This window comes from Opisthocomus hoazin, chromosome 10 (genome assembly GCF_030867145.1).
Source record: "Opisthocomus hoazin isolate bOpiHoa1 chromosome 10, bOpiHoa1.hap1, whole genome shotgun sequence".
Classification (NCBI taxonomy): domain Eukaryota; kingdom Metazoa; phylum Chordata; class Aves; order Opisthocomiformes; family Opisthocomidae; genus Opisthocomus; species Opisthocomus hoazin.
Genome location: NC_134423.1, coordinates 13,370,324 through 13,397,751, shown reverse-complemented (window position 1 = coordinate 13,397,751; position 27,428 = coordinate 13,370,324). Strand labels below are relative to the sequence as shown.

General features: G+C 43.2%; 1 protein-coding gene across 1 annotated transcript in view; it reads left to right on the top strand.

Annotated features, from left to right (window-relative positions):
- The window catches only part of ARIH1 (ariadne RBR E3 ubiquitin protein ligase 1), a 60,646-nt gene that overhangs the window by 20,952 nt on the left and 12,266 nt on the right, over positions 1 to 27,428 (top strand). Inside the window, exons 2-9 of the mRNA XM_075431457.1 lie at positions 4,728 to 4,795; positions 12,652 to 12,796; positions 17,778 to 17,870; positions 18,294 to 18,349; positions 22,435 to 22,501; positions 23,505 to 23,611; positions 24,092 to 24,134; positions 25,294 to 25,365. Of these exons, the coding sequence (XP_075287572.1) occupies positions 4,728 to 4,795; positions 12,652 to 12,796; positions 17,778 to 17,870; positions 18,294 to 18,349; positions 22,435 to 22,501; positions 23,505 to 23,611; positions 24,092 to 24,134; positions 25,294 to 25,365 (651 nt within the window). The remainder of the gene's footprint in view (positions 1 to 4,727; positions 4,796 to 12,651; positions 12,797 to 17,777; positions 17,871 to 18,293; positions 18,350 to 22,434; positions 22,502 to 23,504; positions 23,612 to 24,091; positions 24,135 to 25,293; positions 25,366 to 27,428) is intronic.

Below are 27,428 nucleotides of genomic sequence, written 5' to 3'. Positions count from 1 at the left end.
AGTGGGATCTGTTTGAAGCACACTGGGGACCTGGCTGGTTTGTTAACCTAAAAAAAAAAAAAAAAAATCACTGCTGAAGGACTGACTGTGTTTCTCTCTGGGCAGAGCTTTATTACGAATGTTTTGTTAGTGAGATAGTTGTGACAGCAAGTCCTTTAAAGTGCCCTGAGAATTTCAACAAAATGGCTGCTTTCCTCAGGTTTCCTTCCTATCTGGATATCAACAGGCTTGCTGCCCTGAGCTCTAGGTGATCCTCTTCAGCTTCAACATGTAAAATTTAATAGGTGGCTGTTGTAAATTAGATATGCTGTTTCAGCTTTCATCAAACCACATTTGGAGGAAAACAGTGTTTGAACGTGTTCACTTCACTTTTCCCTTGCTAGCTGTTTCTGGCTGCTTTATTTAATAAAATTATTCTTTGTAAATAGTAAATACCCTTTGTAAATGCACGCTTCTCCCTGCTGCAGCTTCAAGCCTAATTATTAGTCCTTTCTAAGCAGCATCGTAGCCTGTTTGTAACTAATCTTTGTGGTGTAAGAGTCGTAGACAGTAATCCTGTGTGCCAAATGAGAAGCCTGTCTAGTTTTGGAATAGGAGCTATAATATGCCAGTGCTGTGTAATCTGGTGGTGTTTCAATGTGCTATTAATTTTTGCAGTGCTGGGCAGAGAGAGTGTCCAAAGCGATTGCTGAGGTCCCGTACAGCAGTGGCAGGGCTGCTATGGGGCTGTAGCAGAACCAGTGTCAAAACAAGTTGAAACATTGAATTATTTTGGTGGCATTTTAACCCCCTATGACCGAGTTACAGAACATAACTGCTCTGCAGCAGCTAACTTCTCATTGTTGTAGATGCCGTGATTTACTTCTCCAAAGTGCTCCCAAATAATTGCAAGGTAAGCGTGTGCATGCAAGCAGTTAATGCAGAGCAGCAGTTACCTGTACCTTGTTGGTGTGCCTTGCCTTGAATTAGAGCAGTCCTTAATGCCAGAGGTTTTTGTGTTTCTGTTTAACTATGGTTTACATGATGCAAACCAAGCCTGTTGGCGCTGCCTCCATCCCTGCCTTCAGTCCTCCCTGTGTAGCGCTGGCTCAGGCCGTATTGCTGTCCACACTGCGTATGAGCGAGGGCATGGTTGTAGGAATCCTTGCCTTCTGTATCAGCGAAACACTAGTTAAGTTTTAAATAGTAGGTCTTGGATGTGGCAAGCAGAGAAGGCAGTCAGCCCAGCTGTCCCTGGTAGGAGCTAGTCGTGCTGCTGGGGTTTCTTTCTTTTTTTTGTTAATTAACATGTTGAACAAATACTGCTGTAGGTAGAGGAAGCTAAAGCCCAACGAGCCAGTAAAAGCTACCCTTCACACCATGTTAGTGTTACCATACACTGAGCCAACAGTGCCGGTCTCTGGAGTATCATCCTAAATAACGTGCTGTTTTGTATACTGCCGTTGGCAGTGGGAAAACAGCTTGCTTTTGGTGATGGTAGTATACTTGGGGGGGTCTGATCTAGGGAAACTTGTTTTGGAAAGCTGCAGTGCCACTTCATTGGGAAAATGGAGAAGCTACAAATGAAATAAGACCCTCTTGTTCTTCTTTGGTGAGCAGTATTTGCTGGATTTGCCATGTTGCAATTGATAATCACTGCAGACCACTTCAGTTCCGTATTAATAAGGCATAATTTTTCCTTCAGTACGGGGGGAACTTACCTGTCATCTTTAAAAAGAAAAGTCAGCCAGAGACCACTACCTCAGTTGCTTCTTAGCCTATTGAGCAATTCATAGGTATTCCCAGAAATCTTAGTACAGTGGCCAGGTGGGCTGCTGTAGCACAAGGTAGGACAAGACTTCAGACTAATGCAAAGCTCTCTTAATGCTATTGTTTGAGAAATTAAGAAAATACTGTTTCTTTGTACACCTGGCAGATCTGTAGGCTGAGTGAAGAATCCTTGTGTTTGAGAAGAGCTGCACGCTTTACTGTCTGAAGCTTGTTCGTAACTCTAGAGCGTGGCAGGGGCGAGGGGCTCGAGTGAGGTGCGATATGGGTGTGAGTGCTGGAAGGATTACATGGAGAAACCTAGATGTGCTGTCTGCCTGGAACGTTTAGCAGGAGATTTCCCCGGTTTTGAGGCAAGACTTGTTCTAGACCATGGGAATCTTTTTAAAATAAAAGTTATACTGACTGTAGGAGCTGTTATCATAAGCAAGATAATCTAGAGATAAGATCAGTTTTTCTACTAAGGTATATTTTCATCTTTCATTGATTTGGTCTAGGAAGTGTGCGTGTTAAACGAGCTCCTAATAGCTCACTTAAGGTACTGCTGCATAATATATAGTATTACAGAAAAAGATGTTGTGGAGACCCAAATACAAAGTAACCTAGAAAGATAAAAAATGAGAGTCCTGAAAGAAGCTGCAGTCCTCCTCCCTGGGCTGAGATAGCCTTTGGTGCAGGAGACCCTTACATTTCCCATGCACCTTCTTGGTAGCAGGACTGACTTGAAACAGTTCAGCTGCTTGCTCCCCTCTGTCTGCAGGGCTGGCTCAGGCTCTGTGCAGCTGTGCACTGGGCTTTATGAGGGATAGATGCTATCCAAAAGCTTTATCTAGATGTTTTTTTTTCTTTGAATGGGATTCCATGCTGTCTAGCGTGGTTCTTGCATGGCTGCAGCAGCTCAAGCAGCGTTGGCCGGGCAGAGCACTTTTCGGCACAGCTGTCAGGACAAAAGGTGAGGATGGATCTCCGTAGGAGACATAAACTGTGCGAAGACCACCCTGTTGCTTGAAGAGTGTGTCTGAGCCTTGCCTCAGGGTATCCACATTGTGTTTGCACAGCAAGGTGTATCAGCTTGCTGCTTTGGCTGAGAGCTATGAAGAGAAGGGAAAAGAACTCCTGTCAGAGCAGCGAGCTAGTCCAGCTTGTCCCAGGGCTGCACCGTCACTGCTTTTGATGCAAGGAAATGGGAAAATGTGCCCGAAAGTGGGCCCAACTCCTTAGCAGGGAGCTGCAGCGCTGTTATCCTGACTCCTGCTAGTGTGCTGAAGGTTGGGATGCTCCTCACTCTTTCGACATGGCCAGTCGCGTGTGGTTGTCAGCCAGGCACCTCATTGTGTCGCTGCAGTTAGGAGCTTGGATCTGTGTTGCCTGGGAGACTTGTTTGAAGATGAACTGGGGCCGTTTTTTCACAATGGAGAGAGTTTGGCAATACCAGTTTCTGTTTTTTCTGCCCCATACTGTGTAGCAGATTTGCTGTCCCAGCTGTTTATGGGGCTTCACATGGACTGGGATCAGGGATCTGGTCTAACCTGTCTGAAGTTGCTTTTGTTCACATGGGTTTTTTTAAGCTGGAAAAAATTCTTATTTTGCCTTAAACTGTGCTGGCATTAATAAGAGTAAGAACAGACTGCAGAAGGAGAGGAGTGTCATCTTTTTATAGTATAAACCACAAGGGTAGTTCTTTGTGCATACATTTTGACCCTAGAGCTTTATTTTGGTGAATATTGTTGATGTTGCTGCTGAAAGATGCTGTCCTTCCCTTGTGCTAATGCAGCTGTTTGTGGTCAGGCAATTGAACAGATTTGAGAACTGATTCAGTGAAAAAAGATCCATTTCTGAGCCAGTGATTTGCGGTGTTGCAGCATAAGATGGCTGTACTAGCATGGACTGGTGAGAGCAGGACTTACAAGCATGTGGCTGAGGCTAAGGATGGAGTGGGATTGCTGTTTTGGGTGGAAGCATTGCCTTTTGGCAGCCTCAAGTCGTAGCTATAGCCCACGGGCTCAGAAAATCGCATTACTAGTTTATGTCCTACTTCTCAACAGCTTCAGAGTGTCCATTGAAAATTTGCCTTAAGGCAAACTTCCATTTTTGTGTCAAATGGCAAAGTACATGTAGCTGCTCACATAGCTGCTCTCCTGGCGCTTGCTGTTGCCTCTGCATGTAAATGGTCCTAAAACTGAGCTGAGAGTGCTTGGATTTAGGGAGCTACAACATGGTTCTGGGGGGTAGCAGAAGCCACATGGTTTGTTATGCTTCTCGGCTCATATAACCAAACCCTTGGCTGATGATACACATTCAGTTGGAAGAAAACCTTGTGTACAAGTGAAAATCAGCTCTTATTTTTGGTCCTCTTTCTGATCTTGCTAGGGTGTATTCTCTTCCTTAGTTGTATAATTGCGTAGTATTTTCTGAATCTTGGAGTGCTTTGGGAACACCTGGAGATTTCAAAGGACATTATCATCTTGCACTGGCAGCTGGTTACTTTCTGGGAGAGTTTTCAGCCCAGGTGTTTTGGTGGTCAGGGCTGGGATGAATAAGGAATATTCTTGTTCTGCAAATAGTGGAGCTCGTGGCAAAAATGGGTAGGACGGATGGCATTTAGCCCTTCCTGCGTTTTACAGATATCATGGGTTTACACTGTGTAAGCACGCTGGACATGGCAGTGGTGGCACTTGAGCATCTGTTGTGGTAGCAGTAACTAATCTGTTCTTAAGTCTTCAGCTGTATTTGGATTTTACGTAGATGTTTTCCTTTGTAGAGGTTTTTTTTAAAATTTTTGTCAATTCAAACTGTTTTCCAGTATATGTTAGTTAACATTTGTTGTCTGCACAAATTATGTTATCAGACACACTGATTTCCCCATTTGTTTATTCAGAACTTGGCTTGGTGTTCTCATAACAGTATACCAACTTGGTCAAGCACTTATTTATTATTTTTCTTTTTTTCCCCTCCTCTAGAATCCAGCGACTATTACTCGAATACTGCTTAGCCATTTCAACTGGGATAAAGAGAAGCTGATGGAGAGGTAAGCAGCCATTTTAGGATGCAGCCACAATTTTGCTTTGGACCTGCAAGAAATGTTTGTTACCGGATGAATGTTAGAATGGATGAATGCACAGTATGTGGAAGGAGGCTCTCTTGTGTAAGCTCTAAATCTTCTACCTTTAGCGGCCTTTACCAGCTAAGAGTGACTCCTTGTTTTAATGCTATTAATACCTATTAGACTTCAGAGAAGCTTTGGAAGTTAATTTCCCCTTGGAGGAAGGAGTGCCTTCCAGTTTGAACACATACAGGCACAGGATTTTCACAGGCTCTGGAAAAAAGCAAGCAGGAACAGGTTCCTGTTATCTTGTAGCTGTTTTGGATTTGGATTTAGCTGCTCTTGCATGTCATTCTAGCGTGTGTATTCCTGACATGTTTGTTTGTTAGTCTTGCCGAGACTATATCGTTCTTGACCGATCAAGGGTACTGGTAAAGTGAATCTGCCTTCATCTTGGCAGCTCCAGGTTTTCTTTAGTGTGTGTGTGTGTATAGGGGCTTAGTGGTTGTTATAGGCAGTATAGGGGCTTAGTGGTTGTTATGGTCTTTGCTGGTGGCAACAACTATAAAGAGATACCAGTGGTTGGGGGTTAGGGCAGAAGTACTCTGTGCCTGGTGCTGAGTTTTCTCTTGGTTACCATTTCCTTTGCCCGATGATCAGGGTATGAGAAGACAGGATGCTCTGTAAAACCATGGGCAGAAACAACCGTTGGTAGTACTGTTGAGTTGATGAATGCCTGTTAACAGCCCAGAGGTGCTCTGTGCTGGGGGCTGAGCCCGTGTAGGATCATGCAGGGTGCAAGCATGGAAGAGCAACAGATTTTCAGTCTGCTAGTAGATAATTTTGGAGCTTAAATATTTCCACTCTCCTGGGATAATGGATTTAGGACACCTTTAGCTCCCTTTGTGTAACATTTTCAGTTAGTGACGGCGCTCAGGTATCTCTCTTATGTTTTGTTTGGCCTAGATTTTTTTTTTTCTGAAGTGACTGTATTTTTTTAAAGCTTCCTAGTCTTTGCTTTATTTTGCTGAGATTGACCTCTTTTAGTTAATGTTGGAAGTGTGAAAGCTTTGTTACAAATATAGTCGCATTGAGGCGATTTAACTCTGACTACAGCTGTTAAGGATTCTGATGTAGTTCCTTCTCTCTAATGTGTGTCTGTTCACTTCTGTGTTTGATTTTTCTTGTGCTGGTTCTTTTGGTCAGGCTGCAGTTCACTCTTCTTGACTCTCTCCATCTCACTTTGAGGTACCTCTGCTTAAGTGTACTAAAGTGTCATCCCATTATTCAATAGTTTTTTTTCCCCTCCTCACTGAAAGCTTGTTTGTTAAAACTTCCATCAATTAAAAAAAAATTAAAAAAATACTGGGCTGTGGGTTTTTTCAAAGGGGAAGGTGTCAGCCACTTCTATGTGAGGCGTTATTGTTAAGGCTTTTACAGTTTCCAAGCAAAACACTTTAAGTACATGTAAATATTTACAAAGTCCACAGGTAAACATTTACTCTTGGTACATATTCATTAAAATACTTACCATAATTCTATAGGACTACCCCTGTGAGTAATGTAATACGTGACCCTTGCTCATGCAGACCTATTGCACCCTAGTTAGTTTGGGTGCTGATGTGCTGTTGTATTAGAAAAATATCAAAACATTTTTCTCAAGTAGCTGGTGCTACTTTCTGTCATTTTGTCACCAAATAGCTTCCACAAAGCCCTTTGCAGCGGTCTGCTGATGCTCAGCTGGGTTAAAGCAGAGACGAAGGCAAGGGTGGGAGGCAGGTGGACACTTCAGTAGCCAGGATGCAAAATGGTCAGTCTGAAATGGTGATAGAGCTGGAAATGATGCCTTGAGCTAGCCACAGATCACATTGTTGTGCTAAAATAGAGGTGGTTCTCATTCAGACGAAAGTGATGAGCTGATTAAGCCCAAATTTAGACTGGGTTATGCTTCTGTAACAGAGATCGCTTTGAGACTTGCTTGGCTGTGTGTGTTTCCAACAAACCTTGCAGCATTGTGCTAGTGTAAACGAGCTGAAAAACACTGGGAAGCATTCATGGTGGAGAGGCATGCTCTAATCAGGCAAGAAATTAAATTTAAATGCTACTTTTTTTTTAAAGGGGAAAACCCCCAAACTTTTTACTTGAAAATAGCACTGTCTGTTCCCTGTGTCTTCAGCATCTGACCCAAAAAAAGTCTTATGTCTGAAATCTCCAGCTTGCTAATAGCTAAACTTATGTGCTGGCTCGCCCCCGTCGGTGGGCACCCAATGCTGTGTGGGCTAAACCCAGGCAGAGTCTGGCCTGGGGCTTGTGCTCGGGCTGGGGAGCCGGTGGGTGACTGCTGCTGTTGCACTGCTCGTGGGCAACCAGTGAAAGTGCTCACACGCAGCGCTCTTTCATGCTGAGTGAGTCCACCTTCTGCAACAGTTTTTTTGCTAGGGGACTCTTACTTTAAACACTTGAACTGGTGTAAATTTGGCCTTTTACTCCTAATAACCATTAGAAAGACTTCCCAGAAAATTCCTGTTGTTGCCTCCAGTCTGGATGTGTCTAATGTGTAATGTTTGGGTGCAATTTTTGGTGCTTGATTTCACACCAAGTCAGAGCTTGAACTCAGTTGCTTAATGGTGTGTATTTACCTCACCAGTGTCCGTTTTACCTTAATTCATCATGAGTCAGCATGATCAAACTTCGCCTGTAGTACACCAGATAAAGTGGCTTCTTTTTTGAGAAGTGAGTGTGATGAGGTCTGAGCTTGAGAAGAAAATTTCCACATTTTAGAACATGAAAACATCTTCATTGCTTTTGTGTATTGTTATGTATATTTTTAATAAGCAGGTTACTGTCTGTGCCAGCCTTGTCGTGGAATAATTGCATGGTGCTATTAAGAGGGGTAGATATGTTAGAGGAATTTATTCCACTTACAATGGAGTAATACCCACAATTGAATAAGTGCCCTATCCACTGGTGAAACATTAATTATTTGACTGTGTCCAAAAGCAAAGTTATTGTTTTGGGGTGGGCTTGTTTGAATGATGGAAGTGGGTGCTGGAGGAAGTACTTGAGTTCAGCTTCTGATGTGCTGCATGCATTTTGGAGAATAAAGATGTTAAATACTATGTTTTCCTCTTTGTCTCACAAGCTTGGTTAATAGAGGCAGGAGACTAGCAGGTGCAGATCAACCAGAGAACCTCAGAATTAAGTGAAGGAAGTGCTTTAGCCTGTAATGTTATCTTGATTACCTTCAAATTTTACTATGGCTGGTGGTGTCTGTCCCTTCTGAGGGGAACTTTGGGGACGAATCTGTTCATGATGAAGAGACTAAAATGCAGCTCTCCCACTTCATGTGCCTTCTCCTGGGCACTTTTTAAAACGAATAGTAGTTCAGCGTGTAGCCAAAGGTCCAGATTAATCCCTGGAGGTACAGAGAGAGGTCTTGCAGTCCGTTGTAGGTGCTTATCTCGCTGGCCTCATGTTCGCCTTCCCTCTGAGCAGACGATGGATGCCAGGACGGCCCTGGTGGCTTGGCTGCTAGCCCATATTGCCTCTTCCTTGTGCATTCAAGGTCTGACTCCTCTCTGTAGGTACCTGGTCGTGTGCTTTCCTTTGGGCAAATAAGTGCTTAACACTAGTCAGCAGAGGCTGAACAGGTGAAAAATTTGTATGGCAGAGTTTTTGGTATGAGGATATCTTCTACTGCAAATATGGTGATTATGTGACGTTCACAAATGCTCTTTCACCAAAGTAAGTATCCCAAAGTGTCCAGTAGAAGCTTTTTTTCCCCAGTGAAAAGGCTTTTTATCTTTGGTACTCCCTTGGATAGGATTCGATTATGTCTAGAAAATTGTGATTAGGCTGTTACTAACAGCAGGAAGAAATCTTGAGGAAATAAGGAAGCTGACAGCTTGATCCCCCTGCCAAAAAGATTTGATGCATTTGGTCCTCAGGGGAAGTGCAGGTGAGTTTGTAGTGAAATCTCCAACTGAGATTGCATTTGTTTTCGCCTCCTTTGGTTCAAGGAGGATGAATGGAAATGGAAACCAGTGGTTGAGAAGGTTTGCTGGGACAAGGAAGTGGAGAAATGTTGTGTGAGATGATCTGCTGTGTTGGGAAAGGGTGCTACAGCTGCTGCCTGTGAATCCTTTGATGGAAGAACATGGGAAGAGCAGAGGGAGATCTGCTTGAATGAATGGTCTGTGTTGATGCTTAAACAGTGGAAAAAAGGTGTGGTAATAGGAATTACGAGTACTTCCTAACCATTGAAGGAACTGGAACAGTGTTTTGGCTGGGCCCTTGGGTATTTGTGTAAGAAGTGGTGGAGCAGCTAGAGAGGTGTTGCACTTTACTCTGCAGTACCCTTGCAACTGTGTGTTTTCAGAGATCCAGGCTTTCTTCTGCATTTTCTAGAATTCATATTTTCTTACTGACCAGTGACAGCAAGACTCTGAAACACGTATATATAAACAGTTGTGGAAATTACTTGGTCAGTGCATCCTGGCACAGCAAAGAAAGCAAATGCATTTAAAGAAAACAGCATGGGGAAGGAGGAATACCCAACACCCTGTTTCTCCTCAACACTGGTGAGGTTTACAAGTGGCAGTCCCAAAGAGGAGAGTGAATACTGTAAGAATTAAGAGTGCAGCAGAGTTAAAAGGCAAAACTTAGTCTTTTTTCTTAGATTCTTCTCCGTCCTCTGCGTGGCCCTGGCTGAGAGCCTCAGCTGTCTCATTTGCTCCTCCTCTGTAAGTGTAGGAGAAACCAGGCACTTCTGAGATGGAAACCATTTCATATGAGCTGTGACTTACCAAAATGTAAGCACCTGCATGCTTTGTGGTATATTGGCGCTTTGGAAATGTTTAAACTGGGTGAGGACTCCAAGCTACGTGTCTTACTTCTAGCCTTTAGCCCCAAGAAACACACAATGTCAAATCACTTATTTTTTGTGTCTGTTACTGGGAAACTACTGAAAGCCTGGGTAGGAAACGGTTGTTTTGAATTAGTTACCCGTTGGTATTTAGAGGGAATAGGTAAAAAGGAATAGGTGAAAAGCAGTTGCTGGTGACTTTCTGTCCATATTTCTTGGTGTAGGGCAGTAGGTGTCATGGCTCAGAAGAATAACTTCTGCAGAGATTTTGTAAAAAGTAGAACTGGCTGGTGCAAGTGGTGAAGTCAAATTCCTGATGTGGATATGCACCCTTAAAAACAGCCCACCATGACAAGTATCTCTGGTATTTCCATAAGTATTTAGCTGACCATGAATGCCGGTATTAAAGTTGCATCATAGCATTTGTCTTCAAAACTATTTTCTTTGCAAACATCACACCCAACTCTTTGTCTGCTCTTTTTAAACGGAGGATGTCCTACACTGATCGTGCTGTGTGTAAGAACAATTTGAAGGCTGGAAACATTTTGTGAAGTTAATATTTATCTATGACTCTTTAATAAACACATACTGCCTATAATGGGACTGCACTGGATTCACTTGCTAAAATTTTATACATATAAGTAATCCTGAAGGCAAATAACTTGGTTGCGTTAAATCCCTGAGCTAACATTGAAGAACAGTGGCAAAGCCTCGTGTACACTGCAATGCCAGAAGTCACCACTACCCTCAAAGTTCAGCATCTTGAAAATTAAGATCTAAAGTGTGTGAGCTGCATTAAGAAACATATGAACCAGCAGTGAAATTAACCCTTTTAAACTGTAAGTCAAGTCTTGTCGGTAGGTAGTGCTGCAAGAGAGCTGCTATGGATTTGGGACTTTTTGGGAATACTGCGGGATAAGACGATCTAGCCAGAGGCGTTGTGCTTAGATGTTGTATACCAGGCCTAGTCCCACATTTTGGAGACACACCTAGTAACTTCTTTCCCCAGCAGAAAGTCTTGGTTCTCTTCTATCTGTTGGTGGACAGCAGATTTTTTTTTTCATTCTGTTTTGTGATTAGCTTAAATGTATGCCTTGTAAGGATTCTAACTTCAGCCTTGCCTGCTTGCTTAGCTCCAGGGACAGTCGTGTGCTGGGAGTAAATTCGATGGCCTTAAATGTGACTGCGGTATGGTCAAATGTGTTTTGTGGGGTTGTTTCCTCCCTCATGGTGGATTCCACCTTGTTTGGATTTAACTTGCTGGTGAGGGGGAGGGGAATGACTGGTTTGCTGACGTTGAGTGGGGATGTACATGTAGGCAAGGTTAGCTGGTTAATTATCAGATTTGATTAGCTCTTTGCAGCTGCTGCAGGCTGGAGAAAGATATGTGGTGTCTTGATAGTGGATACAGGCTGACTTGCCTACTAATGGTTCTTTCAAAACTGGCCCTCCTCACCAAGCTGAAGAGCTTTCTGTAAGACTGTAACCCAAACCTATTTTTTTTTCTTAAGGGAACAGGAAATAGAAAGTGGTCTTTCATCTCCTCCCAACCAATTTTGCATCCCCCCTTCTGTGAGATATCAAATCTTTGGAAGCACTGCAAACTTGGAATTGGATTTTCTTAGGAGGTTGTTAAAATATCTCAGGTTGACTTGAAACAGAAAGATACTGAAATGGCTAGGATTTTTGGCCCAAGTAGTAGACTGTGCAGGCTTTGGACATGGGCAAGGTGTTTAGTGTGAAATTGGACTAGTCGAACTGGCGATCAGAGTCCAGACCTAGCAGCAGTTGTTCCCAAGCTCTGGAGGCGCCTGAAGTGTTTGAAGCACAGTGCTGCAGTTGCCTTAATTGGGGATTGGTAGCCATGTGTAAGTGCTCTGTCAGCTGAACCGAGTATCTGACCTGGCTGACGCATTGCTCCTTAGAGCGGAGAAGGAAGAGCCAAAATTGAAGTCAAGACCTCTTTGGGGCACACTTAATGTAGACTGAGTACACAGAGGAAAATGTGAAGTACAGGAACTAGGGACCTGCTGAATCACGAACCATGTCTGTTTGCTGCTTCCTGCCTCCTCTTTAATGTTTCAGTCATTAGAATATTAGGGGAAAATGGAAGGCTTAAGCTGAAAAGAGAATTGAACCTGTGGGCGTCAAACCTGTGCTTTAGGAAGGTGTCTTGATGCCTGGACTGTGAATTAAGACGTTCTTGCTTCAGTTTCCTGTCCTGGAGCTTTAATGCAAAGAAATCACTGTGGAGAATCATGAATTACTTGAAATGCAGCTGAAGAACTGAAGGTGCCTGAATTTTCGGGGATGTGCAGTTTGGGCCTAAATCTCTGAAACGATGTAGTTGTCCAATATTCACCTCTATAATCAGGGCTGTGTTGTGTTTTGTTCACAGAATGTTAGGGGTTGGAAGGGACCTCTGTGGGTCACCCAGTCCAACCACCCTGCCGAAGCAGGGTCACCCAGAGCAGGCTGCACAGGACTGCGTCCAAGCGGGTCTTGAATATCTCCAGAGAAGGAGACTCCACAGCGTCCCTGGGCAGCCTGTGCCAGGGCTCCATCACCCTCACAGTGAAGAAGTTCTTCCTCATATTTAGGCGGAACTTCCTCTGCTTCAGTTTGTGCCCGTTGTCCCTTGTGCTGTCACTGGGCACCACTGGAAAGAGCCTGGCCCCATCACCCTGACACCCACCCTGCAGATATTTATAAGCATTTATGAGGTCCCCTCTCAGCCTTCTCTTCTCCAGGCTGAACAAGCCCAGCTCCCTCAGCCTCTCCTCGTAGGAGAGATGCTCCAGTCCCCTCATCATCCTTGTAGCCCTGGATGTTACTGAAGAGTTTGTTAAAAGTTGTGGGTGTGTGAGCTTTTTGAAGTATTAAAACCAACTCAGTACATTCAACTTCCAAATAGAAATTGAAAAATGACTTACAGGGGAGGTAGTTAATTTTTCATTCTCTTGTGTGTGTTATGCAGGTACTTTGATGGCAACTTGGAGAAGCTCTTTGCAGAGTGTCATGTAATTAATCCAAGTAAAAAATCTCGAACACGCCAGATGAACACAAGGTCATCAGCCCAGGATATGCCTTGTCAGATCTGCTATCTGAACTACCCAAACTCGGTGAGTACCTGGCAGCCAAGGTCGGATCTGACCGATAGCTCTCCCAGCTTTGCTGTCTGAAACTTAATATTGGGGGCAGATGTCTTTAAGGCTTCTCTAACAGTATTTTAAAAAAGCCTTTGAAATAAAACTGAGATTTCACTTTTTTCATTGAACCTTCTAATCTGTAGTATAGGTGTTAAAAAAAGTGTTCAAGATTGCTTCTTAATGCAATAAATGTTGTCTTCTGTGCTGGAGCTGATCCAGGTGGTGCGGTGGGGGACCACAGAATTACATAGTGCTTTATGTGTTCTCTTTAAATCTTCCTGTGTGATTTGACAAACTTTTTTTTTTTTAAACAAACCTCAAATAGTTATTAGCTTACCTGAAATGAGTTTGTATTTCAAATGGAATGATTATCCCTTCTGCAAAAGCTTCTGAGGATGCTGGGGTCTGGGGAGCAGTGTAGTAAAGTTCTTTAGAAAACAGCAAGCAGTAAATAATTTGATTTTTTTTTTTTACAAAGGTCAGATACCAATTGAGACATGCAAATAAATGATACATGAAAGAAAAAGTATATGGAAAGCATGACAGACAAAGGGATTTACTTAAATAGAATGGCAAGACAGGAAACATCTTATAGAAGTAGTAAATAATAATGCAAAATAGTCAAGCTAGACAGCCTGGAATAAAACTGAGTAGGAGTAGAAGTAAAACAAAGTTGTGCTGTTTGGAGAACACAACGTACGTGGATATCCATGGATCTTTATCATGTTTGTGCAATACCTTCTTAATTGGAGAAGATTGGGGTGGAAGTGCTTGCTGGGGCTCTAAATCAGTGTTCAGGTTTGTGGGAAGACTGGTGATGGTGCTTCTCTTCTTTTGTAGCTGTTCACAAATACTAAACTTTCTGATCCACTAATCAGAGGTCCAGACTTCTGCTGTGTTTTGGACAGACGAGCGACTTGCTCTGACTTTCTAGGGGCAGGACATACTGTTGGGAGATCCTGGAAGAGAATGAGATTAGTGGAGAAAAACCTGAGAGCCTATCTGTGGCTTTGCCAAAAGGCAGGGTGCTGACACACGAAAGAATTCTTCCTTTATTGCAGCCTGCTGTTCCTGGTAGAGCTGTCCTGACCCTCCAAAACACCGTAACCTTTAAAAAGCAAAGCAGCCCTTACGTAAGCTTTCCACTCTTGCTCTGGGTGTGTTTTGTGAGCTTGCTTTTCACCAGGAATGGAAACCATTACAAGCTTTGGATTTTATCAGTGTCTGTGATTAAAGTACCCTTGCTGCTGTAGGCTGACTGCAAGCCTCTTCCTTGCTCTGGAGCAGGCGGAGCAGCGCAAAGCCCAGTTTCAGGGAGCTGACGTTCTCAGTGTTAAGATCAGTATTGCCCTTGAGCCAGTAACCACAAGACTTTGTGCATCTACTTTTAAGCCTTGTGTGCGCTGACTTTCTTTTTAGAGAATAGCTGCAAAGGAGAATTGTTGCTTGCTTTGCGTGAAGTGCTTTTTCGAAAGAAAGCAAGCTTGGGAAATGTGTTTGGCCATCTACCTTATGCTAACACCCTATTGTTTAATCACTGCAGACTTTCCATGTTGGGTAGTAAGGAAATAATTTTGATTTTTATCTCCAGAAAAGTTGTTCTTGGAAACTTCAAATCTAGGTTTCATATTTGTTTTCACACTTCTTGGTGTAGTTGGTGCGCTGGGTGGGAACAATGTGCCCAGCACTCATGACTGACAGGCCTTTCCTCTGGCTGGAGGTACATGTGCTGCCTGGGAAGCAGCTTTCTGGCTGCTCGAAAGAGCTGCACAAAGCACACTAATACGTCTTATTTTTGTAGTTTGAATAGCACGTTAAAAATAGTAGTGGCGTGTTTATTAGAAGAGCAGTTTCTTAGCCGGAACAGTGAGATGTTGCAAGTGAACAGAGTTGTCTCTAAATTGTTGGCGTTGATTAAGAAGTGATGTTCAATACCTAACCTAAAATCTCAGCCTTTAAATAGTCTTGTGATGGTGAGCTTCGCGCCCCGCCTGCCCCCCGCTGTGTTTTTTTGAGAGCCCCTTTCAGCCTACGGAAAGCTGGGAGTTTGGAGCAGCACCTGCTAAGAGTTTTGACAATGTCCAGCTAGTACAGGAGTGTAAGCATCTGGAATATTCACCCTCTTATGGGCTTATTGCAGATGGTATTTGTCTGCCTTTTAAAGCACATGTAAGGCCAAATATAGAGTCTTCATAGCTATTTCGTCATCTCCAAAGAACTAGGATTTGAGGTTGTGGGAAGGACCTGCAAAACAAGGCATCTGACGCTCTCAAGGGCGGCCTGGCCCTTGAGATAAAGGGAGACACTTCAGTCCCTCTGGGTCCCCTTGAACCTGTGTCAAGTCCCAGTAGTTATTTTGGGCAAAACCCTAAATGGTGAAAACAGGACTTGAGAGGATCATGGCTTTTCCCACCTCCTCTTGCGTCTCACCCTTCAGGTCCTGTTTGAGAGGAAGGCTGCTGGGGTGAGGGTGTTGGAGAAACATCGTGCTGTTGTCCAGACTGTTTGTTCTAAGGACGCGTTAATACTTTGTCTGTACCATCGTTATTACTGAAGTAAAGAAAGCCTGAGTGAGGCTGTCATGGTAAACACGTCTTTGAGCAGCTGATCCCTTCTTTGATCAATGTGATGCTACAAGAAGAGCAGGGACAGGTATCGAATGGCAGCATGCTGCTGCTAGCACTTGGTGTCACAAGAAAAGTAGGTGATGAGTATAGATAGGGTGAAAGTAGAGCTGTCCCCTGTGATACCGTGCTGTTTCAGAAGTCAGTTACCGTTTATACTTGGTGATTTTACGTTGGCCTGTTTGCTTGCTCCCTTGACACCTGCTGTCAGCTGAGCCAAAAATAGTTGGGAACTCCCTCAAAGTAAAGAAATGAGTTGAAAGATACTCTGAATTCTTTGCAGCCTGGGAGGAATCATGGTGGCTGCCTTTTATGTGGGCATTTAGCAAATATTGTCACTGCCTGAAATAAGTGAAATGAGTCTTAAATGAAGATGTGTACTTACTTAATGTTGTGTAGTGCTTCCCTGTGTGTGCTTGCTGCAGGAGTATTTAGGTTCATTAAGGGATGACCCCTTGTCCATGCTTCTGTCTCACTGCATGGGGAGAGGCCGTAATGCTGGGAGAGGTCAGTGCTGTGTGCTTATGGCATCCCGAAAGTTACAGGTGGGCTTTTCTGTCATAACCCTGCATCTCCAGGGGATGTCACTTGGCTACAGCAGCATCTGTGGAGCACCAGATGCCTTGTTAGCTGGCCCAATCGTGGTTCAAAAATTGGAAGGTATTTTTTTCAGTCTTGGAGTTGGTGTACCTGGGCACCCTGTAGCTGTCAGCCTCCTCTCTCCTTGGGCCATGGTGCTGATAGGACACACCACTGATTTCTTTTGTTCCAAAGAAAGTGAAGATTTGGGTGGGTATCTCTTTTTTTATATGGAATGAAGTCAGATGCGTAGCTCACTTCTCACTGACTGGTCAGGTCAGCTTTCACTGCCTTCCTGCTCCTGGTAAGTGCTCTCTGGCAGGGCTGTGGGAGCAGCAGGCAGTCGAGCCCGCTGGCTGCGGCATCGTAGCACGTTTCCAAGCCTCAGGTTCAAACCTGTGCCTCCGTTGATGGCAGGAGTGCCAGATGAGTGTGAATCACAAAATGGGGAGGCCGTGGGAAGAACATGCTAAAGATCATCTTCCCAGTGCAATCCGAGTGCTGTAGCATTGAAAGATGAGCATAACCTAGGTAATACGTCAGTGTTGGATGAACAAAACAGGCCGTGTTGTAGCTGTAATCTTGAGTCTCTAATGGTCAAGGAGACAGTTTGGGAAGAACATTGTATTCTTAAAATGGATACTCTCCTTTTCTTAATTACCAGCATCCTGCTGCTGTTTCAGGCTGTTCTGCAGAGGATACGAGGTTTCTTTCGTTTGTGGAGTTTCATCAAGTTGATGCTGTTTCAGGGTGGAGCTCTTTGGTTTATTGTACTGTCTGAGAATAGGATGGTTTCAAAAGCTAAGCCATCAAATAGTAACCTGCACAGCGGTATGAGTGAACTGTTTTAAATATAGTTTGTCCTTGCTCCTGGCTCTGGGTATAAAATAGCTTTAAGATGACCTGAGAAAAGTAACTTAATTTCGGTCTTTCCTCAGCAGTGTTTGCTTCTCCACCCCTTGTGTAACCATTCAATCCCAGATGGTATCATGACGTACTCTGTGTAGATGATGCATACACAGGTGAAGTTGTCCTTGTTGCTGTCTGCAACAGCTAATCATTAATGAATTTTGTTTAATTTACACCTGCCAATTAGGATCTTTACTATCCACATCTGATGAGCATCTGGGTTTCAGGGGGAAGTTTACCAAGCAAGTTGGCAATCTTTATGCCTATGTGTTACAAGCAGAAGTGCACACAGTTTATTTCTGTTGTTTAGTCCTCACCCAGTAATGCAGACAGCTCGCTGATCACTTACTGTTTCTGTTCAAGAGAGCGCTAAATTAGTGCCTGTGCATAGCTGATGTGCATATTCTGGGACTTCTGGGCAGCACCCACATGTGGTAGCAAGCCAAGTGGAAAAATAGGAGGAAAGACAACTCCGTATCATCTTATGACTGTGACCTGTTTGGTGTTGTGTTTAATTTACTCTTTTGCAAAACAGGGGAGAGCCATGCTGTACTGTGTATGTACTCCTAAACCATAGATCAATTGAAATGGGCAGGCAGGATGGAAACATCAGCCACACCTTTTCTTGCTTGCTAGGGATTAAAGTCTGGCTTCGACAACGTGACTAAAGCTGCATTGGCAATGTTCTGTAGTGGTTATGATGCAAAATAAATAGTAGTGTCTCAAGTCTGGTGTGGGGGATGAGAGTTGTGATTAAACTGCACAGCACCAAGAAGGGCGAAATGATCGAGTGAATCCATGTGATAAAATGATCCAATGTCTTGTTCTCTTTGTCATTGCAGTACTTTACTGGCCTAGAGTGTGGACACAAGTTCTGTATGCAGTGTTGGAGTGAATATTTAACTACCAAAATAATGGAGGAAGGCATGGGACAGGTAAAATGTCAACTCACCCACCTCATGCCTTATTTCTGGAAATTCTGTGTGTTGGAGAAGGGGAAAGAAAGGGGAGAATTCTTCCCCACTGAAGTTAAACAAAAACACCCACCACCACCAAAAAACCCACAGCAAAAACCAACCTCAAAATAAAAACAAACAAAAATTCAAACCCCAGAGCTTTGTGGGTTGCAGTCTTTGCCGCGGATGAAGCTGAAGGGGAATTACGTGGAGTTAGTGTATGCATCTTTGCTCTGGGTGGGAGGAATCGTGCTGTGCACAGTGACACATCGGGGATGTGATGAGAGCCCCAGTGTACTGTTTTTGTTGTGGATTGTAGTGAAGTCTGTTGCCTTGGAATTCTTCGTGATGCAAAAATAGGATAAACACTGTTCCTGTTATGACCTTTTCGTTTTTTTTCAGACCATTTCATGCCCTGCTCATGGCTGTGATATCTTAGTCGATGACAATACAGTTATGTAAGTATGATGAGTTGCTACCTCTTGGCTTTCCTCTTTTTCCATTTTGTTACTCATGTTCTATTCAAATATCCTGGCTTATAAAAGAACTGCATAGAGGCTTTAGGGCAGCAGGGAGGTTGGTTCTGAGCTGTCTATTTTGATACTGGTATGTCTCTTGACTTCCTGTTTAGCTCCGAGAAATCCGTGCCACAGTACTTGAAGGAAAGACTCCTTGACCAATTTAGTCAGCATGACAGGAGAATAAACACCAGACGGTCTTTCCAAACCCTGTGTAACTGCTTTGTGCATTTTGTTTTCTTTGATTTACATAGCAATTTAGGACTTCTTCCATAAGCCAACCCACTGGTTCACCAAGTCTCATAGCTATAGTCAATAGGTGAGTCAGAGGAAAGAAGTCCTGTGTACAGTCTGATGTAGGGCGTGTTTTATGCCCTCTGGTAGAAAGCAGTTTGCCCTCAAACACAAGATTCGATGAAGCCGGTATGCCAGCCAGTGTCACTTGGCTTATTAAGTTGTCCAGCTGTAGAATGGCTGCCCGTACATGATGGAGCCATGAATTCCATGAGCTTCCTTCTCTTTTATATTGGGTGGTGTTACTGCATGAGCAACATCCTTCATAATTCTGAACCTTGATTAAGCTCATTTAATTCTTCATGCTAAAAAGCGTCTAAATAGAAGCTTATTCTGTTACCTTATTCCTTCCTTCCTGAAGTCTGACTCACTCATTGATATTAATTTGCAGGTTTTTATGTCAGTTGCTTTCAGACTACTGATTTCCCATATCCCTCTGCATTGGTGGCTCTGTTAGTCATGAAGTGTAGGCTGGATAGAAGTGGAAGTAGCTGAAATGTTTTCTTGCTCTGCGAGGTGGCTTATAGAGTCCAGTGAGTAGAAACTGAACTGAAGTTGGCGTAATATCTTGAGTGACTTGGTTGAGATTTTTTTGTTTACCAGAGTCTGAACTCAACTTGTGGTATGGCATACTCACCAGGAAGTTTAAGTGTTTTCTTGTTTGCAACAGTTCGTATAAGGTGTTCAGGTACTGTATGTGAAGTAGACTATCTGCAGTCGTTGGAGGCTGTGGTGGTAGCGGTAAGGAAGGAAAGGATGGAAGGAGAGCAGTGCTGGCTTTTGTTGCTATGGCTTCTGTTGCTATTGCTTGATATTAGTAGTATGTCTGACTGTGCTTATGTTTCCCTTCGTGGCTTTTATAGCACAGAAACCCGTGACACTGGGGTAAATCTGTGAAGTCCAACTCGCATCATGTGCAGTGGGATTTCCCTCCCACCTAGCAATGGCAGAGATATCTTGGGCCTACAACAATAAAATGGCATCTAGGTGGTAAAGCAAACAAGTTCTCTTTGTCTAAGTAAAACTATAAATGTTTTGCGGAGCTAAAAATCCACCTTTCCCTGATCTTGCGGGGGAATGTGTGGGAGAAGGAGGTGCATTTTTTTGGCAAAAACCTAGTGCTTTCCTTTAAAAGCAAAGATGGACAGCTGTGGCAATCTTATGACATGGCATGAATAAAGACGTAAGTAATTCCAGCTGAAATTTGCACCCCCTCTCATGTCCTTAATTATTCTCTGTTTAGGCCTTTTTTTTACAAAGTCTCCAACTCTAGGTTTCCAAGTTATAGGAACTTGAGATTAATGTGCAGTGTGTAGAGACATGAGTTTCTTTATCCATCAGAAAATCAAAGTAGACAGGCCAAGTTGTTATTAATTTGCTCTCTTCTTGGTACTTGCCCTTAGCAAGACAGTGTATCTCCAAGGTGACTTATCTCCATACGAATCCAAACTTCACAATTCAGATGACTTTCTGGGAATTGTGAGTATTGAGCTAGCTTATTGTCAGCTTTCCTTGGTACTATTGAGCTTAAGTAGGAAGGTTGAAGAGAGGGTCCCTTTCAGCTCTTTCAAGACCTTCAGACTGGCTGAAGGTAATCTGTTTCTATCCGTTGTTCACCCTTGTTAAGGCTGCTGGTAATTGCTTTAACCTACATGCAAAGATGTTGATTTCATTAATAAGCAAGGCAGGCTGCCTTTATTACTGGTGTGTCTAACGGCCGCTGCTCGTGGGTGGCAGCAGTCGTAGGAACTTCTGAGAATCATCCCACTCAGTGGGAATGGATGGATTTTGGGTTTCCTCTATGGAAGTCGCATGAAGTGCTGCCTCATTTTTAATCTTCCTTTGCATAACTGCAAATGCCAGCGCCTCTGTGTCAGATCAGAACGAAGTAAGGTCTTGAAGCAGTTCCTTTGGGAGGATGTTTGACGTCTCACGATGTGCATTTTGCTAATTCCACTGATTTGTGTCTTTGAGGAGTTTGCATTATCAAAATGGAACAAAAGCGTAAAATTTATGGTCTGATAAAGGATTCCTCCTATCTTTGGATGAATTTTTGAGATTGTTCTGTGAACATGTCAGTGTGTTGTCCTGAACTTAGCTGACAGAAGAAATCAAGGGATGAGTTTTTTGTGAGCAGTTTGCTTTTTCCAGCCTGGTTTCTTTGAGGTTGCTTCTTTTATAGCTTGGCTCATAGAGGAATGGACTCCAAAGGTGATGGTTCATGGGCCCTGGGAATTGTTTTCATCTCTTAATTTGTCTAGTTTCATTCCATTGTATGTCAAAAGCTGGTAAGATTCAGAGCAGAGTTCTTTAAGGTCTTGACCTGAGTGGTGCTGGGGAAGTGCTGATGAACCTTGAGCAGGTGGGGTTGCTGACATGGAGTGATCATAGGCAGCTGGGTGAGCAAAAACCAGTGGACTGCATACCCCATGTGCTCTGGTTAGCTATGGCATTACTCTTTATTTAAATTCCAGTTCCTGATACGTATATGTGATACAATGCACTTTTAAAGTGACATTTATCATGGCTAGAAGATTTGGTATGGAGTAAGGAAGTGAGATTTGTAATGCATATTGTAAGTTCAAATTGTTTTTTCATTCTTCAGTAAGCTTCAGTCCAAAATTGCAGGCTTGCTGTGGACATGGGCCTGATGAGATGCTTTGTCAGCTGATTTGTTTTTAACATGGGGTATTTGGGTGCCGCGTGCATGTTTATGTAATAACCAGCATGTCGTTTGGTGAGGAGCTCCCCAGGCTGTTTAGAGCTAGGATTTATGCAACATCGCATCGTTTCATGGGCTGTTCTTTAATGAATGTTGGCATGATAACGTGCAGGATGACACTTGATTTTGGCTGCACCCTGAAATGGGTAATCTATTAATTTCAATATTTATATGTGGTATGGCCTGTACAAAGCTGTATTCCACAGATTGATTTAAAACAGAAACGCTGCAAAGTGCGGATTAGTCCAGCATTATATTTATATATGCAGAAGGCATTTCAGTCAAAATGAAAGATGTATATAAAAAGTGTTCAGCAATACATAATTACATTATTTAGAATGCATCTAGGCTGGACAGTCTGCAAATGACAGCTGGGTCAGTGTGTCCAGGAGAAAAGTGGTCACCATGCTTTTAAAGAATTCCTGTCTGTCTGGTTTCCTTCTGCTCGCCTGCTTCTGAGCTGACAGACTTAAAGTCAATGTTACGTACACCCTTTATGATGTTGAATTTAAATCAACTTTATTTGTATAGTTAATATATTAAAACCACACTAATGTTAAAACTGAAGCTGCAGCAGTTCATAGAAATTCAGATAACATTAGATCTACCAAAGTTCGTAACCACACAATAGTTGTTCTGGAGCTTTTTAAAGGGATTTATCACTGAATGTGCATATCTAATGTCAAAGAACTAATGAAATTGTTTGCTCTCTTTCTTGAGCTGTTCAGGAATGTATTTTTTAAACAAAAATAAATCCCCACATCAAGAGGTTCAGTTCTTTTGAACTGTATGAACTTTCTGTATGATTCTGAAGCTAGTATTAAGTTAAATACAATAGTTGTAGATGTCACAGTAATGTAATATAGTAAATAAATAGAGAACAGATGAGTACAAAAAAGAACAGGCATAGAAGGAAGCATCAAAATAATTTGTCTGCCTGAACTTACTGGCTACATATGGAAAAAATAGTTTTCTGCTACAATAATTTCTGTTTCTTTGCTTTCCACAGGCGTCTGATCACAGATTCTAAGGTTAAATTAAAGTACCAGCATTTAATAACCAATAGTTTTGTAGAGGTAAGTGTTTTATTTGAAGTTTTTAATGGTTTTAGGGTTTGTTTTGCACACGTACCAAACCAGAGAAGTGAGGCTTGTTTATAACTGTAGAGCAGGGTATTTTTGCATAGTGTCTAATCAAGTGTAACTACAAACTAGAGGCTTTGCAGGCATTATTTTATAGTCTGTTTAGTTACAGTAATAGTTGTAGGAAAATATTAAAAAAAAATAATCTGCAGGACAAAAGACCTGGAGGTAAACAGATGCCATTGGACGTAAAGCTGTAATATTGCTTTTAGCAAATACTAATAGCTTTGCAACTTCAAAATCAAAATAAACCTAGAGAAAGGTTCTTTGGAAGATTTTCCACTGTCCCAGTTTCCCAGTTGTATGTGTTCAAATTCACTGTAGAGCCCAGTGTAAGTCATTACTGGGATCAAACATTCACTCCTTTGAAGTGATACACAGAGTGATTTTTTTTAGTGCACGCTGGAACTAAGCATGTGTCGCAGACGGGAAGACTCTCAAAAGTCTAGCAGTGTAGACCCACGCCTGGCTGCAGTACAGCAGGAACAGGCCATGAGGTGGTGTTCGAGGGGTGTTAGAAAGTGGTGCTTGTGAAAAGCTCGTGTGTGTGGTGTGAGCAATGTTTCAGAAAGCCTGTTGCAGCGGTGGAGCAGAGATGGGTTGTTGCAAACAACTTGACACGCTTTTTTCTGTGGAAAGCTTCATATTCTTCAAGTATTTCCTCTCGGTGAGCTGCGAGGTCAGCAGTAGTGTTTACGCTGCTCATCTTTCCTACGAGGCAAGTTGGTGACGAGTTGGCTCGTATTCCTGCTTGCTTTCAGTAGAAAGAAAGTAAATGCTTAGATTGAGGAAGCAGCACTCAGATTGCAGAGGACTGGTGAGGCTGGAAGAACTGTGACTGAAGGCCATGGTGGGAAGGATGAAAAACAGACGGAGGGCAGGTAGGGTCCTTGTGTGGCATCCTTTTTCTATTACGGTTTTTTGCTTTATTTCGTAGTGTAATCGACTGTTAAAATGGTGTCCTGCCCCAGATTGCCACCACGTTGTTAAAGTCCAGTATCCTGACGCTAAACCTGTTCGCTGCAAATGTGGACGTCAGTTTTGGTAAGAGCAATCACATAAGACACAGATACTGCTTTTTACTTACTACCTTGAATGTATGTTAGTATTTTTTTATGTGAGTCTGTATATTGGGATGTGGTTTAGATGGTGGGAGAAGCGTAGGGTGGGCTTCAGCTGGTAAGCCAGGATTAGGTACAACTGGTTGCAAAGCCTGTAACTATGTAGTTGTTGCTTTCTGTCTTTGGCCGTCTTTGACATAGAGACAGATCCAGCTTTCAGAGGGAAGGCCTTCACCTGAGTGGTTTCCAATTAGGTGAGGTTCTTGACTGTAGAGAATCAAAATGTATTGAGATCATATATTGCTCTGAAATGGTCATTGAAGGATTTGAGTGTTGGGGGTTTTATTACGTGTATGTTTCCTTGGGCCCGGCTTTGGCCTTTCAGCAGAACAACTCAGAAGAAAACTTCCACATCTTAATGATCTGCCCTATGTGCTTAATTTCCCCTTTCTTTCACTTACAGCTTTAACTGCGGTGAAAACTGGCATGATCCTGTTAAATGCAAGGTGAGCATGTCAAAGTTCTTTTCTAAGAGAAACTTTTTAAAAGTCCGTTTATGTGCAAGACATAGAAATGAAGCACAAGCTTTGTGGCTGTTCACATCAAGGAGCATTGTAGTTCACCTGTTTAGATCATAGCCTGAGAAGACTCAGGGAAATCATACTGGATGCCTTTAGGATGCTTCGAAGTTTGACTTCGTGAAGCAACAGTGGTTCAGCCAGATGGGGAAATGTCTGGGGGAGGCGGTTGTTGCAGCTGTGACCCTCTGAAGAGGAATGAAGGTGCTTCAGGAGTGAACGCTTCACTTGACAACAAGCATTCCTGTACTAGGAATTGCTGTAGTGCTCAGTGCTTCGGCAGCCTTGTGATTTGTTGGACTGAAGGAATTAATTCAGTCCTGGGACCTGCTGCTGTGCGGTGAACTTGAACTGGGCTGTTTTTTTTTCATGAAACTGTCAGAAGCTGTAATGAAGCCTGGGATTCTGTGGCCTGTGCAGAGCTAGTGGACAGCTGGGTTTCATGCCTTCAGGACAGAGCAGTCTGCGTTCCTGGTGACGAATGCAAAAAAAAACATCCTTGGGAAGAGAGGAGGGAAACCTCACCGAAGGTTTAGCAGGGCTTATCTGGTCTTTCCAGGCTGGATATGGTCAGTTTATTATCTGACAGGTGCAAGCAGCCTTCTGCTCTTGTTACTTGTGTTCCTTTGACAAAGCCATGTTCTTGGTAGGATTTGGGGGTGGGGTGGGAGGGAAGAAGTGTAAGTTGAACATGAGTGAGCATTGCAAGCCAAAGGAAAAACTTGGCTTGATGTAAAGCTAGGTGTCACAGGGGGTCTGAGTGCAGTTTTGGCAGATCAGTGTTATAATGTCCTTAATATTTTAGAGTCCTATGTGAAGTTTGTGCTGGTTGAACTTAAGAACTGCAAACTCATTGCTGAAGTGTTTGTGTCGAGTGATCGCGCTCACTGGATCAGGATGGTGCTGCAGGAAATCTGCAACTAAACTAGTTGGTGTTTGCGATGCTTTCCAGCACCAGTGCCCCCCCCAGATTCCCATGTGGTTGTGTGTTCCCTGCCATTACCTTAATGTAAGCAGCTGTCTTGGGAACACTTACAGTTCCTGTCTTTAAATGTAACTCTCTCTTCGTTCTTCATTTTTGTAACAGTGGTTAAAGAAATGGATTAAGAAGTGTGATGATGACAGTGAAACTTCTAATTGGATTGCAGCGAACACAAAGGTGAGGGTTTTTTCTCAGTTTTGCATAATTTATCAGTGGAAAAGAAGAATGACAGCCTAATTCCTCTGCTCTAGGATTATTTTTTGTTGTGTGTCATTCCTTAAGAACAAGCCTTAAGATCCACAGTACACTGAAGTACTCTTGTTTGAAGAGCAAGTAGGTGTTACGGCCTTGGATCAGGTGAGGTTCTTTGGATTAAGTGGAGTTTGCCTTGTAAGAAAGAGTTAATCTGAGACCCAAAGAAAGCTCAAGTTTGAAGTCTTTGGGCTCCTGTCTGGTGCTGATGGCTTCCCTAAGCAAATCTGTGCCTCACTGCAAGTGTGTGAAACATGTTAACACCACCTGTGGCTTGATCTGGCTGTGATAATTTACATCTGCCTTTGAATCCCCTGGGCTGGCCTCTTGAGGAGTTGTTCATTTCCGCTGGGCAGGATTCCAGGTAGAGACTGGCAGAACAGCTGTTAAGATTTTATTATGTAAATGTCTTCATTCTAGCTAGCCCAACTTTGCCTGAAACTTCAGCATTCGTTCCATTTGGGATGAATTAAAACAAAGGTTGGCGTGGTGGCAAGAAAACAAAAGCAGCAGATGCTGGGGGTGTATGGGGGAGTGTGGTGGTGTTAGGAGCAGACCTGGGTCTCAGGACTGCTTAGCCGGGAGGGTGGAAGAAGGTGGGGAGGGTGTGAGGAAATGGCTGCTTTGTTTTCTTAGCTCTGTTGTGTAACTGGTTAATGGTATTGTTTGCAGCAGTGGCTGCTGCTTTCTGGGGCTGGCTGCGTGTTTTTCATTGAACTGGAATGTTGCAGTATGGTGAAAGCAGAAACACCCATTGTGGTGAAATGCGCAGTGAAAATCAGGCTGAAATTGTGCAGTCTCGGCTGCTTCTCTGTTCTGTGGGCTGAGACTTGTGTGGTCCCCGCTCGGAAGCTGAATGTTGTTCAGTAAAGTGAACTTGGCTTTTTCTGAGGTGTCTGTGTTCAAAGATGTATTGTGGCTCAAGAACTGAACCAGTTTTGTTCAAATCTTGCTTGGTCTTTAGGTATTGCTCCTATTAAACCTGAGGAAGAGTAGCCAAATAGCTTGGAAAGAACTGAGTGTAAGCACATGCAAAGCAGCTTTTAGGCTTGGGTATCAAATATTTGGATTGTCAGAATGGCCACAGCCCTATTTTTGCCTGTGACAAAGCCCTCAGGAGCTGGACGCGGAGCTGCTGCTGCCCCGCAGGGGTACAATATCAGTCATGGCTGCAGACTCCCCATCTTCTACCTGCCCCAACTTTGGCATGCGGTGCTAAAGACCAGGGTCTTAGTTCTCCATGCTGTTTTTTGTTACCATCAAATGTTAAGCTTTCCCTTACTGGATTCTGTGCTCGTTAAAAAGGCTGAAATGATATATGTGTATGTGTTGTGTAGATGAAACATGATTAATCTGCCACTAATGCTGGCTACTGGAAATAGAATTACAGAATTATTAAGGTTGGAAAAGACCTCTAAGATGATCAAGTCCAACTGTAGGAAGCTACTTGTCTCTTTTCAGACAGGAAGGTGATGGTTTTTGCAGCTTGCTTGCCTAAAGACTTAAATATAGACAAAAATATTAAAAAGGCGGTCATACTTTTCTTGTTTAACTGGGATGGAGACTTTGCCAGGTAGGAGCTGTGTGGTGGTTGGGCTGGTATTTAAAGCACAGCTCAAGCTGTCAGAAATAGCACTGAATGACCAGAGCAAGAAGTTTTGTGGGAAACACCCATCCAGAGGACAGTGAGGAGGGGAAATGAGCATGGCCAAGACATGATGGTGTCAGCCCAGCTTATCTGTTAGTGGCTGTAGTCTGGTGTCAGCAGCAGAAGAGCTGTTGTCCTTGAACATCCCTGTCTAAGCTACTTCCTCTAATACCATGCGAGATGCTCCTACAGCAAGAAAACGCTTTAGAGCCAAGGCTGTATGGTAGCAACAAGAAGAAAAATAACATCAGGGTAATTATACCAGATACTTGAGCAAGCCAGCTGTCCTGGAGTCTTATGGTATCCTTATCAATTAGGTTAACCGAAGGACAATATTACA